Below are 20,807 nucleotides of genomic sequence, written 5' to 3' on the forward strand. Positions count from 1 at the left end.
GGCTGGAATCATGGGGAGAGAGATTGTCGGCCCCTTTAGGATCCCTGAAGGCGCTAAAGATGAACTCCATAATGTATGTGGATTTTCTCAAACAGCACTTCCTGCCATGGTTCAAGAAGAAGAACCGTGTATTTCACAGCAAGATCATTTTTTTGCATGATAATGCACCATCTCATGCTGCACATAAAACATCTGCATCTCTGGCTGATATGGGCATAAAAGGGGACAAACTTATGGTGTGACCCCCATGCTCCCCTGACCTCTACCCCATTCAGAACCTTTGGAGCATCATTAAAAGGAGTGTCTATGATGGCGGGAGGCAGTTCACATCTAAGCAACAGCTCTGGGAGGGTATTCTGTTCTCATGCAAAACAATTGAAGCAGAAACCATCCAAAACCTGACAAATTCAATGGACGAGAGAGTTCAGAAGCTCCTTTCGAACAAGGGGTCCTATGTGAAAATGTAACATCACCTAGAATAAAGTTTTGAGTTGAAAACTGTTTGATTTCAGTTTCTAACAACCTGCTAATGCTTATAATTTCAAAAATGACCATTTTTTTGGTCTTTATTAAAATGAAAAGGTTGATCGAAAAGTTTGGGGGATCTAAGAGTGTGGCAACCCAGTAGTCATGATTACTTCGAATTCTGACAATATGAGGGTCATGCTGCAGGTAGTGCAGCAAGAAGACACTTATGTGTCTTGCGCATCTCGGAGCCCCAAAATTATTTTCCGGGCTAGATGCAGCTAAAAATTATTATTAATTTTAAATCTGGTGAAGCTTTAGTATAGATGGCCTAATAGGATCAGTGCTGCACACTGCTACAAAGCCCAAATTATTTTCCAGTCAAGATACAGATAAACATGATTAGTAATTTTAAATCTGGTGGAGCTTATTATAGATGGCCTAATAGAATCAGTGCTGCACACTGCTACAAAGCCCAAATTATTTTCCAGCCAAGATACAGATAAACATGATTAGTAATTTGAAAGCTTAAAACGGTTGGTAGGGTGATTTTAACCAATCATCAAGCTTTTACTCTCCCCAGGATGACACAGGGGTAGAAAAGTCATTTCGGATCCATGATTTGTTCATCTTTATGAACGTGAGTCTGTCTACATTATCAGTGGAGAGCCGCGTGCGCTTATCTGTCAGCACACCACCAGCAGCGCTGAACACACGTTCAGACAGAACGCTGGCTGCGGGGCATGACAAGATCTCCAAGGCGTAAGTGGCTAGCTCCGGCCATTTATCCAGATTGGAAGCCCAAAAAGAGCAAGGGTCCAGTGACACAGTCATGGCTTCAATGTTTACTTGGAGATACTCCTGTACCATCGTCTCTAGGCGTTGACTATGTGTCAGACTTCTTGTCTCCTGTGGCCTTGCAAAGGATGGGCTAAAAAAGTGGTGAAATGATTCCGTCCGCAAAATTGATGTTACCAGCAGATACTGTGGTTCTGTTACGGTTTGAGTGCTGAACACTTGACGGTCCCACGGTTGGCAAGTTGGAACTGTGAGATTCACTACGTGCACCACTGGTATTTTGTGGAAAAGCACATGTAAGATTCTGCAACAGTCTCTGCTGATACTCCTGCATGCGTGCATCCCTTTCTATGGCAGGAATAATTTCTGCAAATTTACTTTTGTACCGGGAATCTAACAGTGTGGCAACCCAGTAGTCAGGATTATTTCTAATTCTCACAATTCGAGGGTCATGTTGCAGGTAGTGCAGCAAGAAGGCACTCATGTGTGTTGCGCATCCAGGAGCACCAAGTCCCTGTTGTGTTGGTGGCGAGGTAACAATCATGCTTCCTTCCTCTGTCCTCTCCCCCCAACCTCGCACAACAGAAATGTGATCAAGGTCTCCCTCATCTGATGAGTCTTCCATCAGTTCGTCCTCCACTTCTTCCTGGGCTCCTGCACCTTCCTCACTAGTTTGGCTGCTACCATGCGCCCTGGTAAAACCATCTCCCCCACCCTCACATGCCTGCCGCCTTGGTGCTGCCGACCGTCTGGACCTTGCAGATGTTAGCCCTTCCGCATACAACTCCTCCTCCTCTACTTCCTCCACCTCCTCTTGTGCCACCACCTGACTCCGAATTTTGTTTAACATGTGCTCCAGCATGTAAATCACCGGAATAGTCATGCTGATAATGGCATCGTCAGCACTAAACATCTTCGTTGCCATTTCAAAACTGTGCAGAAGGGTGCATAGGTCCCTGATCTGAGACCACTCCTCCAGCGTGATTTGCCCCACCTCTGGATCTCGTTGGCCCAGGCTATACGTCAGAACGTATTGCACCAGGGCTTGTCGGTGCTGCCACAGTCGCTGCAACATGTGCAGAGTTGAATTCCACCGGGTAGGCACATCGCATTTTAGCCGGTGAAGTGGCAGGCCCAACGACTTCTGTAGAGATGTAAGTCGCTGAGCTGCGGGATGCGAACGGCGGAAGTGAGCACACAGCGACCGTGCCCTCTGCAGAAGGCCATCTAGTCTGGGATAGTGGGCTAAAAATTGCTGGACAACCAGGTTCAACACGTGAGCCATACAAGGCACGTGTGTGACATTGCCCCGGCGAAGGGCCGCACCCAGGTTTGCAGCATTGTCGCACACGGCCTTCCCTGGTTTCAGGTCCAGTGGAGACAACCATTCATGAAATTGGTTCTCCAGAGCTGACCACAACTCCTCAGCTGTGTGACTCACATTTCCCAGACATTTCAATGTAAAAACCGCCTGATGACGTTGAGCCCTACTGCCAGCATAGTAAGGAGGTGTGCAGGATCCCTTCTGCGCAGTTAGAAAGCTTGTGGCATGACCAGACAGGCTTTGGGTGCAGGTGGAAGACCGAGAGGAGGTTGAGGAGGCAGAAGCAGTGGAGGAACTTTGACATAAAGAGGATTGACGCACAACTCGTGGGGACGGCAAGACTTGGACAGCAGCCCCTTGTCCTGCTGTCACCATAGTTACCCAGTGCCCAGTCAGCGACATGTAACGCCCCTGTCCATGCCTACTCGTCCAAGTGTCTGTGGTGAAATGCACCCTGTCACACACAGAGTTTCTCAAAGAAGCGGTGATGTTGTGTGCGACATGCTGGTGGAGCGCAGGCACACCTTTCTTTGAGAAGTAGTGCCGACTGGGCATCTGGTACTGGGGCACTGCGACGGACATAAGGTCTCGAAAATCCTCTGTGTCCACCAGGCGGAAAGGCAGCATTTCTGTAGCCAAGAGCTTGCAGATGGTGAAATTCAACCTCTTAGCTTTCTCATGGCTAGGAGGAAATGGTCTTTTACTTGTCCACATCTGAGGGACCGAAGGCTGGCTATTGTGCTTAGACGGGGTTGATAAGGGTGTCCCCGGCAAACTGCCGGTCTGTGAGGAAGATGCAGGCGGACATGTTAGGTTGCCTTGATCCAAAGGTGGTGCTATCGATGTCGGACAGCGCTCAACACCAGCTGGTGTTACCACCTCCAAAGAAAATGATGACCTGCCAATCACGCTGGCTGTTGCGGGTAAAGAGGTGGCAGGTCTGCGCCCCAAAACAGGTGTGACTGCTGTCCCCCCAGTCACAGAGGATGAAGAGGCCACGGATGCACAAGATATGGCAGACGGTGGTTGGCCCGGCCGGCTAGGCCGCATTGTAGCACACTGAGCTTCCCACTGCAACTTATGCTTCATGTCCATGTGCCGGTTCATGCATGAAGTACTCAAACTATGTATTTTTTGGCCTCTACTTAGCTTTTGCTGACAAATGTTACAGATAACACGAGTTGGGTCATCTTTATCGATCTGAAAAAATGCCCAGGCTATGCAAGGCTTAGCACCCATGCGACCTGAAGAGCCACCACGACTTGTGGTGAGAGGCAGAGTTGTGTTTGAGGATGCAGTTGTTGACGTGCTTCCAGTACTACGTCTCTGTCCAGGAAGGCGCAATCTGACCTCGTCGTCACTAGCATCTTCTTCCACCTCCTCTGCTGACCTCATCTCTTGGCTGACTGTGGGTTGACAGTAAGTGGGATCTCCAACCTCATCATCATCACCCTGTGCGTTATCACACCCGTCGTCCTCAGAGCCAACCTGTTCCTGCCCTGACAAAAAACTAAAGTTGTCGCTCCAATCAGGTATTTGAGTCTTATCATCGTCTTCCTCATTGTCTCCACCAACAGGAGTTACAGTTTGGGAATGAGGGTCTACATTATGGTCAGAACCTTCTGCGTCTGGTCCTGGATCCGACTCATAAAGATTCTGGGCATCAGTGCAGATCATTTCCTCGTCTGGATTCACAGAAGCGCTGGAGTCGACCTCTGATTCCCAGGCTATAGTATGAGTAAACAGCTCTGCAGACTCAACCATCTGTTCTACCTCATACTCAGACGGGCAGCTGGAGATTTGGGAGCTGTGAGGAAGCAAGTGCGATTGGGGTGACACCTTTGAGGACTGGAGTATTTGTGATGTTGAAGTTGATGTGGAGGAGAGCCCACTTAAAGGAGCACTTGATATCCGTTGAAGCACCTGCTGTTTTTGTGCCTCATCTGGAATTTGTAGCGATTGGCGTGGCCGTAAGAAAGGGATCTTATCACATTGTCCACTAAAAGAAGTAGACATTTTAGTTTGGCTGGAAGATGGTCTTTCTTCTGCAGATGTTACTGTTGCTTTAACACCTACCCCACGGACACAACCTTTTTTCCCCTTCCCAACACGCCTATTCCCCTTTCCACCAGCAGCAGGCCTTTTTCCACTCATTTTGGTGGTTAACTAATTCACAACTCTGGAGTTGTTTGCACAAAAAAACAATGGATGGGAACCGAGCAGAGCTGAGTGGCAAAACTGTGGTATTAGGCCAAAACTATTGGCTGGGTTAGATGCAGAAAAAAATTATATTCAATTTGCAACCTGATGGAGGTCAGTATCGATGGACTAATAGAACAAGTCCCACACACAGCTAGAAGCCCAAATATTTTTTCAGAGGTAGATGCAGAAAAATTTTTTATTCAGTTTGCAACCTGATGGAGGTCTGTATAGATGGATTAATAGAACAAGTCCCACACACAGCTACAAGCCCAATATTTTTTCAGAGGTAGATGCAGAAAAAAAATATATTCAGTTTGCAACCTGATGGAGGTCAGTATAGATGGACTAATACAACAAGTCCCACACACAGCTAGAAGCCCAATATTTTTTCAGAGGTAGATGCAGAAAAAAATATATTCAGTTTGCAACCTGATGGAGGTCTGTATAGATGGATTAATAGAACAAGTCCCACACACAGCTAGAAGCCCAATATTTTTTCAGAGGTAGATGCAGAAAAAAATATATTCAGTTTGCAACCTGATGGAGGTCAGTATAGATGGACTAATACAACAAGTCCCACACACAGCTAGAAGCCCAATATTTTTTCAGAGCTAGATGCAGAAAAAAATTATATTCAATTTGCAACCTGATGGAGGTCAGTATAGATGGACTAATAGAATGATGCTATGCCCAAAAGATTTTACTTCACTAGGTGCAGTAAAAAAATTGGTATTCTATACACAGGTGGTATATCTTGCAACACAGATAGGCTACTCCACTGACTAACACACTCTGCAATAGGCCAAAAAGGATTAGCTTTGCTAGATTCAGCCAAATGCTGTGAAAAAAACTTGCACAGCACTGGCACAGACCTGCCTGGCAAAAACTGATAGGAACTGATGTAACCTAGTCCTGAAAAGGACTCCAATTACAATTAGTCTTTACTCCCACAATTTATCTATTTAAGAGCACAGACCTGCCTGATAAAAGTCGTAGGAAATGCTGTAACCTAGTCCTTAAAAGGACTGCAATCACAACTATTCCCTACTCCCAAGCTATCTGTAGATTTGTGCGAAAATTGGCTTGAAATTAACAAGGTATAGCGCACACAGCAACAGCGGTGCCGTCTAACACGCAGCTGCAGCAGTGAGAAAATGGTGGCGACGGGGAAAATGGCTTGGTCTTATAGGGCAAGGACATGTGACATACACTGCCAATGACACATGCCCTTGTTTGTGTGAAAAAAAGCACTTCGCTCCGTGTGTGCGCTGCTGATAGGCTGACAGATTGCACCACCCCACTGTAAATGCGGGAAAGAGAAAAAAAAAATGGAGATCTTCATTGTTCCTGCAGAGATCCATCCCCTGCCCCTCCCCCCACCCCGCTGTACACTCAAACTGCGTATTAACATTAATTTTCATCATTACTGAGAAAAAATCCAGTTATGATTTTGGTGCACGAACAGTTATCGAACATAACCTCGAACAGCCGAATTTTTCTCAAATTGTTCGTGTTCGCCGAACGGCTCGAACACCGCCCAAAACAGCTCGAATTTGAGATTGGCGAACAGTTCGAGTAGAACAACGCTCATCTCTACTCATATTGCATTTCACAGCAATGTTGCGGCAGCCAAAAAAATGCAATTGTAGTGTTTCGATTTTTTTCTCATTTCACCGTTTACCAATTGGATTAGGTTATATTTTGATCAGCTTTTTACAAATGCAGTAATACCAAATATGTGTATTTTCTATTTTTTAATTGTTTTATTTTTACTGTGGCCAAAGGGGGGTGATTTGAACATTTGTATTTTTTTCGTACATTTAAAAGCATTTTTTTTTAATTTTTACTGTATCTGCAATAGACTGACTGCTTGTGCTATGTATAGTGAAAATCACACTCTCCACTGGCTGGCTTTCACAGTAGTTTAGTAATGACAAGCACGGGGATCTTCAGCAGACCCCCAGATGCCATGACAACCCATCAGTGCCCCGCAATCATGTCATGGGCGCACCGATGTGACCATAGAACGACGTGCCCCACTGCCCACACATGTTAAATATCACTGTCAGAAATTTAACAGCTTAAAGCCGCGGGTGGAGCTCAAATTCACCCACAGCTGTTAGAGGCACATGATGGCTGATTAAGATCAAAATCAAGGAAGGGCATATGACGTACCGGTAAGCCATATGTTGGTAAAGAGTTAAAGGATATCTGTCAGCAGGTTTTTGCTATGTAATCTGACTACACATGAGGTAAGGACAGAGATCCTGATTCTATTAATGTATCACTTAGTTTACTGAGTGCAGCAGTTATGAAAGAATCATAGTTTTCTCTGCTGCAGATCTAGCAGAGCTCGGAATGTTGAGCCCTAGGTAACCCCACCCACATCAATGATTAGCAGCTCTGTATACATTGTATATTGACAGAAAGCTTCTAATCAGTAGGGGGGACATAGCTGGGCTAGGAGGTATGTGGGCAGCCAATCTTGCAGTGACAATTTCCTGCTGACAAAACACTGGTTTTATTGAAACAAAAACACAGTCTAGTAAGTGACACATCACTGGAATCAGACTACTCCCTTCCCTTACATCACAGTGCTTTCAGATTGCATAGCAAAAATCTTGTGACAGATTCTCTTAAAGGAGGCTATTGACTTGCTTTGGCGAGATTGATATTTGACACAGATGAGGTTTGATCTGTGGGAGACTTTGATCCATGTTCTAGGTCAAACCCACCAATGGCCCCATGAAAACAGCACAAGGATAATGCAACAAGGATTGCAAAAACTGACACACAGGCTAAAAATGGATCTAATAAATCCTACAAAACAGAAGGAATTACCAATGGTAACCAACCAAATAAGTCCAAAATACAAATAATTCAACCAAAGACTTAATATTAAATAAATCAAATAGAACAATAAATCTCATCCCTGAAGAAGCAGTAGCGAAACGGCGTTGGAGTGGTGAGACAGGGCAGTGGTATGTCCATCTGACTTGTTATTGGTCTTACTATGTACTGATATTTTGCCTTATAATCAGGGATGAGGTTTATTCTTCTATTTGATTTATTATAACCTATTAGATTTTGGTCTCCAGAGGGTATAACCCTATATGTGGTATTGCACTTGCACTTTCAATTAGTTATTCTTATTTTGCATGAATCATGTTTTCAGGAATCATAATTTTATTGATTGCATTTGCACTTTGAATACATAGATTTCAATAAAATTCCTGAGGACATTTATTCTTATTAATATACTAATCTCTGTGGAGTAGATACATATGGGCATATATAGGTAATCTTTACATGAGTGATTAAATTGTAATATTTAATAACCCTCCCCTTTTTTGGCCTACATACCATTTCTATACGGTGGGCATACCGCTCCCCCCTCCTGAGCTACTTTTTCATTTTTTTATTTTTTGTTTGTACTGTCGTTTGTATTTTAACATGTCATTGTGTTGTGTTTTTTAACATATATGAACTAATTAATAAAATAAAATACATTTACAACATTAATTGTGTCCTCTTTGATATCAAGTTTTTGGTTGCGCTAAAAATGGATCCAGCACATTGAAAAAATAAGGCCATTTTTTTCATGCATGAGAAAAAAAAGATGAGTTAAAATGGCATAATCCAGCAAAAAAAATTAAAAACAAGAACAGTTCAGAGATAAAGCAGTCAAATATTGTGGGACTATTGATTCAGCAACAATCAGTTATGGAGAAATCAATTATATTTATTGTCTTTGTAAACAGAAGTAACTGAAAAGTTACACATATCTCTAACTATGGCCAGATTTACAAGTCTCATTCCTCTTTCTGCCAGAATACAAGGATATCACCATATTAATGACCCATCCTTTATGGGACACCATTATCCATCATAGGATGGATTTTCCTGTTCTAAAAACAGATGCAAACAAAATTTGTGGCTAACTAAAATGTAAAGAAGTTATTATTATTATTATTATTATTATTATTAGTCATTAATGTTGAGCGAGTATGTTCTGTTAACCCTTTCGCCGAGTATGCTCGGGCGAGCTCCGAGTATTTATAGCTGCTCGGTGATATGTTTGAATCGCTCCCGTGTGCATGATTTGCAACTGTTTGACAGCTTTATTACATGTGAGGAATGTGTAAGAAATAGACATTCCTCACATGTAATAAAACTGTCAAACAGTCGCAAATCATGCACACGGGAGCGATTCAAACATATCACCGAGCAGCTGTAAATACTCGGAGCTCGGCCCGAGCATACTCGGAACAGAACATACTCGCTCAACACTATTAGTCATCATTATAATCATCAATATTATTAATTATTATTAATAATAAATGAATATAATAAATAATACAAAAATAGCATATGCATATGTACAGTACAGACCAAAAGTTTGGACACACCTTCTTATTTAAAGATTTCTCTGTATTTTCATGATTATGAAAATTGTACATTCACACTGAAGGTATCAAAACTATGAATTAACACATGTGGAATTATATACTTAACAAAAAAGTGTGAAACAACTGAAAATATGTCTTATATTCTAGGTTCTTCAAAGTAGCCACCTTTTGCTTTGATGACTGCTTTGCACACTCTTGGCATTCTCTTGATGAGCTTCAAGAGGTAGTCACCGGAAATGGTCTTCCAACAATCTTGAAGGAGTTCCCAGAGATGCTTAGTACTTGTTGGCCCTTTTGCCTTCACTCTGCGGTCCAGCTCACCCCAAACCATCTCGATTGGGTTCAGGTCTGGTGACTGTGGAGGCCAGGTCATCTGGCGTAGCACCTCATCACTCTCCTTCTTGGTCAAATAGCCCTTACACAGCCTGGAGGTGTGTTTAGGGTCATTGTCCTGTTGAAAAATAAATGATGGTCCAACTAAACGCAAACCGGATGGAATAGCATGCCGCTGCAAGATGCTGTGGTAGCCATGCCGGTTCAGTATGCCTTCAATTTTGAATAAATCCCCAACAGTGTCACCACAAAGCACCCCTACACCATCACACCTCCTCCTCCATGCTTCACGGTGCAAACCAGGCATGTAGAGTCCATCCGTTCACATTTTCTGCATCGCACAAAGACACGGTGGTTGGAACCAAAGATCTCAAATTTGGATCACAAAGCACAGATTTCCATTGGTCTAGTGTCCATTCCTTGTGTTCTTTAGCCCAAACTTGTCTCTTCTGCTTGTTGCCTGTCTTTAGCAGTGGTTTCCTAGCAGCTATTTTACCATGAAGGCCTGCTGCACAAAGTCTCCTCTTAACAGTTGTTGAAGAGGTGTGTCTGTTGCTAGAACTCTGTGTGGCATTGACCTGGTCTCTAATCTGAGCTGCTGTTAACCTGCGATTTCTGAGGCCGGTGACTCGGATAAACTTATCCTCAGAAGCAGAGGTGACTCTTGGTCTTCCTTTCCTGGGGCGGTCCTCATGTGAGCCAGTTTCTTTGTAGCGCTTGATGGTTTTTGCAACTACACTTGGGGACACTTTCAAAGTTTTCCCAATTTTTCGCACTGACTGACCTTCATTTCTTAAACTAATGATGGCCACTCGTTTTTCTTTACTTAGCTGCTTTTTTCTTGCCATAATATAAATTATAACAGTCTATTCAGTAGGACTATCAGCTGTGTATCCACCTGACTTCTGCACAACACAACTGATGGTCCCATCCCCATTTATAAGGCAAGAAATCCCACTTATTAAACCTGACAGGGCACACCTGTGAAGTGAAAACCGTTTCCGGTGACTACCTCTTGAAGCTCATCAAGAGAATGCCAAGAGTGTGCAAAGGAGTCATCAAAGCAAAAGGTGGCTACTTTGAAGAACCTAGAATATAAGACATACTTTCAGTTGTTTCACACATTTTTTAAGTATATAATTCCACATGTGTTAATTCATAGTTTTGATGCCTTCAGTGTAAATGTACAATTTTCATAGTCATGAAAATACAGAAAAATCTTTAAATGAGGTGTGTCCAAACTTTTGGTCTGTACTGTGCATATATATATATATATATATATATATATAATAAATGTGTTTATATACTTATATATAATTAATAATAATAATAAACGTATATAATAAATAATACAGAAATAATATACAAATATATATAATATACATTTACTATAATAAATGTATATATAAATAAAAATGTCATATTATTATCATTATTATAATTATAATAATAATAAATGCATAGATTTTCCAGTTTTTTATTGCAACTCATATCTACTAATAAGTTGATATAATCCTGATTTATCAGTTGTCTTTATGCAGTACTATTGGCACAAAATAAACAACCCTCCATGCTGTCTAATTGGCCAAAAACACAACAAATGGAGAAGTTTTGGAGGTGTTGAACTTCTCACATGGACACACAGTATTCTTCCTAAAGCTTATTTCCCTGCTTTGGCATATGATGAAATGTTCTTCCTAGGATTGCCTTTTTTCTTGGTAGTTTAGCTATGTGCACCTAGCAGGGAGCTGTCATTTGCAGCCCAGACTTTCAAGCTGCTCATTCTACACTGCTAAAATAAAAACCTCTTGCCTGGTATTTATATCAGAAGTTCATATACTCAACATTTGTCATGGCCTTAACCTTCAAATGACAGAACATTTTTACACTTGCTGGTTTAAATATAACGCGCAGCAATGTGTTCTCACTAAGCTGCAGTAATATTTCAGCTTAGTCAAACTGATGAGTTTTTAAGTGTCCTCTACGAATGTGCCACAAAGCAATTTGCCTCCGAGAGATACATGTGATCCTCAGTTATTTTAACCAAGTTTAAGATGTTGACTAGTATGCAATTCAGTGTTTTATCGATCGATCATCTTTCTATCACATGTATTATTCTTTCTTTTATTCTCCAGCTATATTTGTAATCAAATATTTTAGTATGATAATTTTGTGTGATAATAAATGTACAAAAAAACATTAAAAAAATACATAAAGGCACAGAAAATGTTGTTAGTTTTTTACCAAAATAAATAAGAATATGCCCTAAACGTTGTTCCCCTTTCGTCACGATAGCATATCACTAAAATATGCTATCACTTTATGATTGATGGGAGCCCAACCATTAGGACGCCTACGATCCTGAGAATATTCTGAGTATAATGTAAAGGGGGCGCAGCACTAGTTTAGCATTACATCCCCTTCACTGTTTTCTCCTTCTCAGCAGTGTCCTGGCCACCCACTCTGCAAAGAACAGCAGTTTCTTCCGATAGAGGTGACAAGCAGCGCCATGCCATACAGGGAAAACTTGGAAGGAGATGCAGTGAAAAATTAGAGCTGCGGTCCCTTTATTTTCAAAATTAATGGACCCCCATTGATCATATAGTGATAGCAATTATTGGCGATATATCATTACTTCTAGAGATGAGCGGACCCATGGAAGTTCGAGTTCTAGTACCCAACCCAAACTTTATTCCAGAGTTCGATTCGGGTGTCAGAACAGTGTCAGAACAGTACCCAAACTTGAGCCAGAACCTGAACTCCATTGAAAATAATAGGGACCCGAACTTTTGAGCTTGAAAAAAATCTCTCTCTCTCTGCATCAGACTTCCCCCGAAACTCCAAATATTGTAACAGACTTCCGGTAGAAGTTCGTGTTCAGAGTTTAGCACCGGACATTAACTGTCCGGTACATCCCCGACCTTTGAAATAATGGACCTTTGATTCTAATTGTCTGTTATGTTGTGCACTGACCATATTGTGGTTTTGGTATTGTTAAATTTGAAAAAAAGAATGAAAACGTTAAAAAATTGGAATTACTGTTTGCCTTTAACAACATTTTTTTCCAATGTACGTTACTAAATTATTTTATAAAAAGTTCAAAATCAGACTCCTTTTTCTTCCACTTTTCCAACTAATTGAGTTGGGTATTCTACTATAATATTCAATATAACATCCAATAATGGTTTCTTTATTTATCATCTGATAATTTAATTTAGTGAGTGGAAATTGTCAAATCCTATTCAATCTATGCAATATGCATTGGAAAGTAGTAATAGGCCTCAAAGACTTTGTCAGTTGGCGACAAGGGTCACCTGGGGTCTCTGACAGCTGCTCATCTCATCCATTCCACTAAAATTATAGTCATGTTAAGTAGCTATTTTAATATTTATGGATATTTTCAATCAAAGATTACAAGGCTAAAAAAGAAGATCCAAAAAGAAACTATCAGGAATTTTTCATAGCATGAATTTAAATAATAATAATTAATACTATTGCTATTATTAATGCATATCATTACATATAATAATAAAAGAAATTTAATTTGCTCAGAAATTATATCAGTATTTACAGTCTGTGAATGTGATTTAAGAACTATTATCATTCCTAAGCATCAGTCAAATCATCCCCCTACACGTAATGTTCTAATTTGCAGAAGATGACGCCGGTAACACTCAGTCTCATTTTGTTGACATAGGAATGTTGTAGACAAGAGCCATCAGCAACAATGTAGAGACATCAGAATACTATAATGTGATGTATGCAACATTTCTCAGACCTTGTTATGCCAGTCACCAGCAGATTCCTCCTTTGACATAGATAGGGGTTGCTTATATGTTGTAACAGGTGTCAATCTAATGACAGGCTAAGATTCCAGCCTTTGGTATGTTTAAATATGGACTGCAAACTATCCCAAATGTTAACTAGAGATTAGGTCGTAATATATGTCTTGGAATGTGCTTTAGCGAGAAAAAAAAACTTAATTGTTAAAACATAATGCACATTGATGTATACTTTAATGTATTATCTATAACAGTATTGTCACTCATATTACATGGTGAGCAGATAGCTGTGTAGGAATTGCTCAGATGTACTAGATGAGGTTGAAATGATTAGAAAATTGTTAGAGAAGATCTTGTTAGAGTCTGTCCTTTTTAAACCTTTCACATATAGTTTGCTTTTTATTACCGAAATGTATGGTTTTACCTTGCCTAGAAGTGTATAAATTAAACGAAAATCAAAAATTGACATGCCTCTAAATAATTACCATAAGATTTGCTTGCTTTTCACATGAATGCATGTATCAATGTATACATACATACAGAAGTTTGTGATTTTTAATTTTAAAGGGAACCTGTCACTAGAAAAAATGCTATTAACCTGCAGATATGGGGTTAATCTGCAGGTTAAAAGTGTTACTAACCTGCCCAGCACCCACACTTAGCCGAACGCTGCGGGGAGAAAATGAACTTCATTCTTTCCGGCAGCGTTCAGGTTTCAGTCACGGGGGCAGAGCCGGAGCATTTGACAAAACAGAATGGCTGCTGTAACTGCACCCTGGCACTGACTGACACTCGCTCTGCATTAGGGCCAGCTGTTAGTTAGGGCCAGGGACGCAGTTACAGCCGCTGCTCTCTATACTCAGAGCGGTGACTGAACCCGCACCAGCGCCACCCCCATGACTGAAACCCGAACACTGCTGGGGGGAAAAAAGTTAATTTTTTCCCTGCAGCATTCAGGTAAGTGCAGGCATCGGGCAAGTTAATAATGCTATTAACCTGCAGATTAACCCAATATCTGCAAGTTAATAGTGTTTTTTCTGGTGACAGGTTCCCTTTAAAATAGAAACAATGTTAACTGTGGCAAGTAAAATATGGTTATAGTATTCAATACATTGAAACCTCTGTAAGATGACCACCCAAAACTGCATTGTTAAATAATCTTTAACATGTGTGCCCCACTGACTGAAGAGATACAATAAACATAGAATATATCAGGGAATTGAAAATAAGGGGTACACTTCTCTATGATTTGCTATCATTGTATTTTTGATGGGTTGCTTTCCCTTGGCATACAAAAATAATACTGAGAGTGCATTTAGCTTTTATCTGAACCAATTTCAACTAGTGCTCTTCCAGATTTGCACCAAATTAGTTAAGAGAGTTGTCTACTACTTGGACAACCCCTTATCAATTGCTATATTCCTCCTTATAAAATCACAGCCTACAACAGCCTATACTCACCTGCAATGCCATTCCAGTGATGACGGACTGGCTCTCCCAGGGCTCCTAGGACATTTTATGTCACGCAAGCCATGCAGACAATCAGCAGCTGTTTTACTCTCACTTCCTTTGGACATAACTGATATTTTGAGAAAGTTAGAGAGCAACAGTAGTTCTCAGTTCATTCAGATGTCATTTTCACCTAAATAAAGTTAGAGCGGCCACTGGTTGGCTCCAGGGTGTGCGTGACATAAAATGTCATGCAAGTCCCAGGAGAGCCAGTGCCATCATTGCTGGAATGGAACTGACACAGGAGGTGAGTATAGGATGTAGCAATTGAGAAGAGGTTGTCAGAGTCGACAACCCCATTAATTTTCCATAGTCCTACTTGATAATATAAAATAAGCTTCTTACACATTATGCAACAATTTTCATTTTTAATAATATTCACACCTTACGATAAGAACAAATATGAAGCTATGAATTAGAAATTTTGTGGAGAAACATATTTATTTAGTGGAAGTGAGTGGTTGTGTTACTTTGGCTATTTATTCTGTGAGAAAGCAAACTACAAGAAATGCAATTAAAAAAAATTGAAAAGATACATTACTTGTAACAAGTTAGTGCATTATTCTTAGTGTTATATATACATATTTACAAACAAATAAAAATTAATTTAAAAGTTCATTCCTGGACGAAAACATTTGCTTTAATAACATTTCCATCAAACCATATGTGCAGATACTTGAGATGTTGATAGTGTAAGACTCCCTAATCCTCTGGAGTCAAAGAAGTTTTGCTGTCCTGCTCCACCAAGGAGATGAACCCCATCCACCGGAGAGAGAATCTGACGATCAGTCATAGTTCCACTTGGAGAAGACCCCAAAAAATTTCCTTGAGAAGACACAATTTTTTCAGGACTAGAAGCTAGTTTAGGGGAAGTGGAGAAGTTATAGCCATACAAAGCACATGGGCTATGAAGTCTAAATGCATTGTAAGAACTTTGATGTGGCTGCCCACTGCCAAAAGCATTGCTTGTTGGTGAAGGCATGAGATACTGCAGCTGAGGAGACATTCCAGAAATTTGCATCGATAAGCTTGATTGGGGACATCCAAAGTTTTCATTGTCAGAACCTGCCATGGACATATTTACTGTAGTGTTGCTCCCCATTCCAACATAGGAAGGGGTCCTTGGGGTTGCAAAGGTGTCATTGGTTGAGTTTGCAAGTCTGTTGTAAGTCTCAGCAAGAGAAGTGCTATATCTGTTAAGTGCAAGGCTGGATCTGCCACAGGCTGAATAATCTGCTGGCGAAAGGCTGCAAAGTTGACCTGTATTTGCTCCAAGATGGAAAGCTGGAGAAGAGCAGGGAGAACCTGGCAATAAGTGAGGATGAGCTGCTGCTCCAGAGCTGGACAGCAAAGAGGACGCTCCTGCAGTTCCTATAAGAACAATATAAATAATACCAATTATTCTAGATAATTATCCACATACTTCTCTATATATACAGTAGTCATGAACACACCACACATAAGCTACTGAGATACAATAATAGAAATTGACATGTACAATAATAGAAGAAATAATTTTTTTTTAGTTCACATATTCAACATTTTATTAAGTAATACATGCTTATCTTCTGATTTGGCTTCGTGCATTTTAAATAGTTTGCTTTTCTTTTCACAGTTAACTTTCCATGTGTATGGTAATGAAATCTGAATAAGACGATAATAATCTCATGTTGGAAACGACTAATAGGATCCACTCCTGAAAGTGGAAAGGTTAAAATAACTGGATAATATAGCTGCATATTTCAGATTTTACTATTTGGATCATTACACATAATGTTTTTTACCATTTCAAGAATTTCTTAAAAATCTGAACCCAAAAAAAGACTTCGCTCTATTCCATATTTATAGTTCCTTATAGAATGATGAATATTTTAGCCACCTTGTCCTGCCCTCAGTATGTATTGACCCATCATTTTAAATACAGTGAAACATGAATGTTTTGAAATTTCTATAGTGTAATTTTTTTTCTCCCTATTAAATAATCATATTCCTAATATATTCGATGTTTGAATAAAATAGTTACCCATTGTTTTAATTCTGTATCTTTTCGGAATTTATTGCACTCCTAATGCTAGATCCAGGGTTGACAACCTGATTTTACTGTATGTAAAAAAAATTACTCCTTTTTATGGAAAAAGAGGGTGTACCTAGTGGAGACTAGAGGGGCATGATCCCTCAGTGTTTGATATTAGGGAGTCTCTACTATGCCTCTTTAAAGAGTAAACTTTTTTTTTTCATAAATCACTAGTATGCATAAAAATAAGAAACTTTGCAATATATCTTATTAGAGAAATACGCTTCTGCCTCTTGAATTGATCATTATAGTTCTCAAAATTCTCTATTCTTAGGTAAAATCTGTCTTCAGATAACACAGATTTCCCCATTGCTGAGAAAGAAGATGACAATTAGTGCTCAAAAATTATTATGAAGAACTGTAACTGTATAGAATTTTAAAAGCACTTACTGTTATCTCCTATCTTAGTAATGGGAAAATCTGTCTTCATTTACTGTAATTCAGATTTTACCCATAAATCAAGAGTGAAAGATCAGTCCAGGAGGAGAAAGAAGTAAAATGCTCTGATAAGATATATTATATAGTTGCTTATTTTCAAGTGTACTACTGATATATGAAATAAAAATGACGGTTACTCTTTAAGGATATTTAGATGCATTGAAAAAATGGCAAGCTGAATCATAATGGAAACCCTAGCACTACTTCGAGGGGAGGTTTCCACACATAATACTTGCTTCCCTAATATGAATCCTTAGCGATCTTTTGGATTAAGGGTCTATGGCCAAATATTTATTAAACATGGCAAATGAAACATATCCATTCGCATGATTTATGCTAGAAGAATTTTCTAGTTTTCGATTAATTGTTGCATTGTTTTAATAGTGAACTCCAGACACAACTTAAATTTGGTTCTCTGCAACCATAATCACAATTAGCTGATATATGTGGGCTTTCCCTGTAAGGAGATTTGAGACCTAACCGAGCCATGCATTTAATTGTCCTGATCACATTATAGCTATGTAAGTGCATAAAGAATTAAATTGATCAGATACAATCCCCATGTATCAGATTTCTAAAGTCACACCTGGTCTTAAAAAAGAAGGAAATTCCAGCTTCTGTTCGATATAAAACATATTACAAATTAATTCAAACGATTAAAACTTCCATTTGAGTGCAAATGGGGGACACACTCAGATGGAAGTTTTAATCGTTTGGATATATTTGGAATATTTTTTATATCGAACTCAAGATAGAATTTCCTTCTTTTTTGCGTTGTCTCTCACACTTGTCATTCTGGACAGATATATATGGTGAGCTGGCTTTTCCCTCCCTTTCCCACACTTGTAACACTGTTCTACATCAAAATTGGTTTAGAGACTAAAACAGTTGAACTTAACTAATTTTGTGGTGCTGAAAACAAAAATGATGCATAAATTTGCTGATCGGCTCTAATTGTCAGGCTCCAGAGGAGGTTGTAATTACTTATGACACCTTTCATGCAGGTTTCATCATCATGATTGCATTGTTAGTAGCTAGTCTATTACATCATCTATTTAGTCATTGAGCCTTCAGTATTCTATCATCTTAGGGTGACCAATCAAAAAATGTAAACTCAGCTCTGATGATGTAATCCTAATTACAGTTGTATCACCTACTTTTATTGACGCTCCCTGTGTAAGGTATACAGTTTTAGGATTACTTAGCTTAATTTCTTAGCATATTGACATGTTTCTATATGTTTTTTCAGATATGCCTCGTTCTTGCATTAAAAAAAGCAGATAGTTTTTGCTTTGGGTTCAACTAGATGGACTTAGTCTTCCTTCAACCTTAAAAACTAAAAACTATGTTACATAATAAGGAAAGCTACAACTAGGGATGAGCGCACCCATAGGAGTTCGGGTACCGCAGATAGTTTTTCTACATAATAAGGAAAGACTACAACTAGGGATGAGCAGACCAGAACTGTACCCGAATTTGAACCAGAACACGAACCCCATTGAAAACAATGGAGATCTGAACTTTGGATCTGGAAAAATATATTTATCGCTCTCTCTCTCTCGTCCCCAGGACATTAACACAGACTTCAGAGAGAAGTCCGTGTTGAGGGTTTAGCACTGCATACTAAGTGTTGGTACGAACCCCAAACTTTTAAATTCATCTCTACCTACAACCTATATTTTGGCTGCAAAATAGGAGATCAGAACAAGAGTTTCTGTAATAGATGTGCATCACATGTTGCCCAGTGGTTGCATTGGAAGAGGCAATCTATGCCTTTTGCAGTCCCAATGATCTGGATAGAGCCAATCGATCGCACTACCAATTGCTATTTCTGCATAGTGCCCCTCATTAGGAAAGGAGTTCCAAGGAAAAAGAAGTGGACTTTACAGTATCCAAACATTCTATCTGCAAAATGCCCAGTACCATCTACAGAAGAACTACCAGTTCTAAAAGCATCAGAAACATTTTCAGTCAAGCCATGTGAGGAAGAAGAGGGAGCTTGGCTTCATGAAGCATGTTCCTCTCACAACCCAGATTTTCTGTCAGCAACCTCAACTGCACCATGCCTTATAACACAAAGTGAACTGAACGATCTTGTTAGAGTTTTGGATCTGCCCAAGGGCAAGGCTGAGCTTTTAGGTTCCACGCTACAGCGGCGGAATCTCCTAGCGGACGATGTTCTGAATTCTTTGTTCCGCGACCATGTTAAAGATCTTGTCCAATACTCCTTCATGGATGGCGATCTTGTGGTATGCAACAACAGCAACAATTTAATTCAAGCTCTGAAGATAAGTCATAATCCAGAGGAATGGAGTCTCTTCATCAATATGTCCAAAGCAAGCATAAAAGCCATCTTGCTGCATAATGGGAATGCACTACCTTCAATCCCAGTTGGTTATGCAGTCCACATGAAAGAAACCTATGATAGCATAAAACAGTTGTTAAGGTGCCTGAACTATGACCAACATTTGTGGCCTCTCTTTTGTTGCCCTCTTACTTGGTCTCCAGGGTGGATGAACAAAGTACTGCTGCTTTTTGTGTTAGTGAGATAGTTGTGCAAGAGAATATCACTACAATAAAAGAGACTGGCCTCTCCGACATTCACTTCAGCCAGGCAGTAAAACTGTAGTGGAACCAGCACTTGTTAACCTACATAAGATTTTGTAACCAGCATTTCATATCAAGTTGGGCCTAATGAAGAACTTTATAAAGGCAATGGATAAAAATGCAAAAGCATTCAAGTATCTCATTGATAACTTTCCAAGGTTGAATGAAGCAAAGATAGAGGAAGGAGTCTTTATTGGACCTTAGATTAGTAATCTTCTTCAAGATGAAGAGTTTCTCCGTTTGTTGCAGGGCAAAGAAGAAGGCTGCATGGGTAGCATTCGCATTGGTGGTAACTAATTTTTTGGGAAACTCAAGAGCAGATAACCATGTGGAGTTGGTGGAAAATCTTATCAAAACATATAAGGATCTTGGATGTAATATGTCCTTAAAGATTCATTTCTTACACTCTCATCTAGACTCTCTCTCCACCAAACTGCGGAGCAGTGACCAACAAGCATGGTGAAAGATTTCACCAACATATTGCGGTTATGGAGAAAAGATATCAAGGAAAATAGAACCCATCAATGCTTGCAGATTACTGTTGGACAATTGTAAGAGATGATCCAATGGAGGAGTACAAGAGACAAGCAAAAAAGAGTTGTCACTGAATGAGGACCAAATTTTGTAGTGCAATTTCTGTAAATGTTTACCGTATTTTTCGGACTGTAAGACACACCGGACCATTTTAGAGGAGTAAAATAGGGGAAAAAATTGAAGCAATAAAAGGGGTCATGATGCACTATTATGGGGGAGGTCTGCTGTTGACACCGTTATAGGGATAATGTCCTCCAATTCTGTACTAATATCCTCCATCCTGGTATATATGCCCTCCCTTCCTGTTATACGTGGCCCCCAACCACATCCTG

General features: G+C 40.0%; 1 protein-coding gene across 2 annotated transcripts in view; it reads right to left on the minus strand.

The window, feature by feature from the left end:
* Nucleotides 1-15,195: 15,195 nt before the first annotated feature.
* The window catches only part of TBX18 (T-box transcription factor 18), a 57,729-nt gene continuing 52,117 nt past the window's right edge, over nucleotides 15,196-20,807 (minus strand). Inside the window, exon 8 of one of the 2 annotated variants that reach the window (XM_073673155.1) lies at nucleotides 15,196-16,193. In XM_073673155.1, the coding sequence (XP_073529256.1) occupies nucleotides 15,478-16,193 (716 nt within the window). In that variant the 3' untranslated portion in view covers nucleotides 15,196-15,477. The remainder of the gene's footprint in view (nucleotides 16,194-20,807) is intronic. The other variant, XM_073673154.1, reaches the window with a different exon arrangement.

This window comes from Phyllobates terribilis, unplaced genomic scaffold (genome assembly GCF_046119375.1).
Source record: "Phyllobates terribilis strain yellow unplaced genomic scaffold, ASM4611937v1 Scaffold_3__8_contigs__length_932513732, whole genome shotgun sequence".
Classification (NCBI taxonomy): domain Eukaryota; kingdom Metazoa; phylum Chordata; class Amphibia; order Anura; family Dendrobatidae; genus Phyllobates; species Phyllobates terribilis.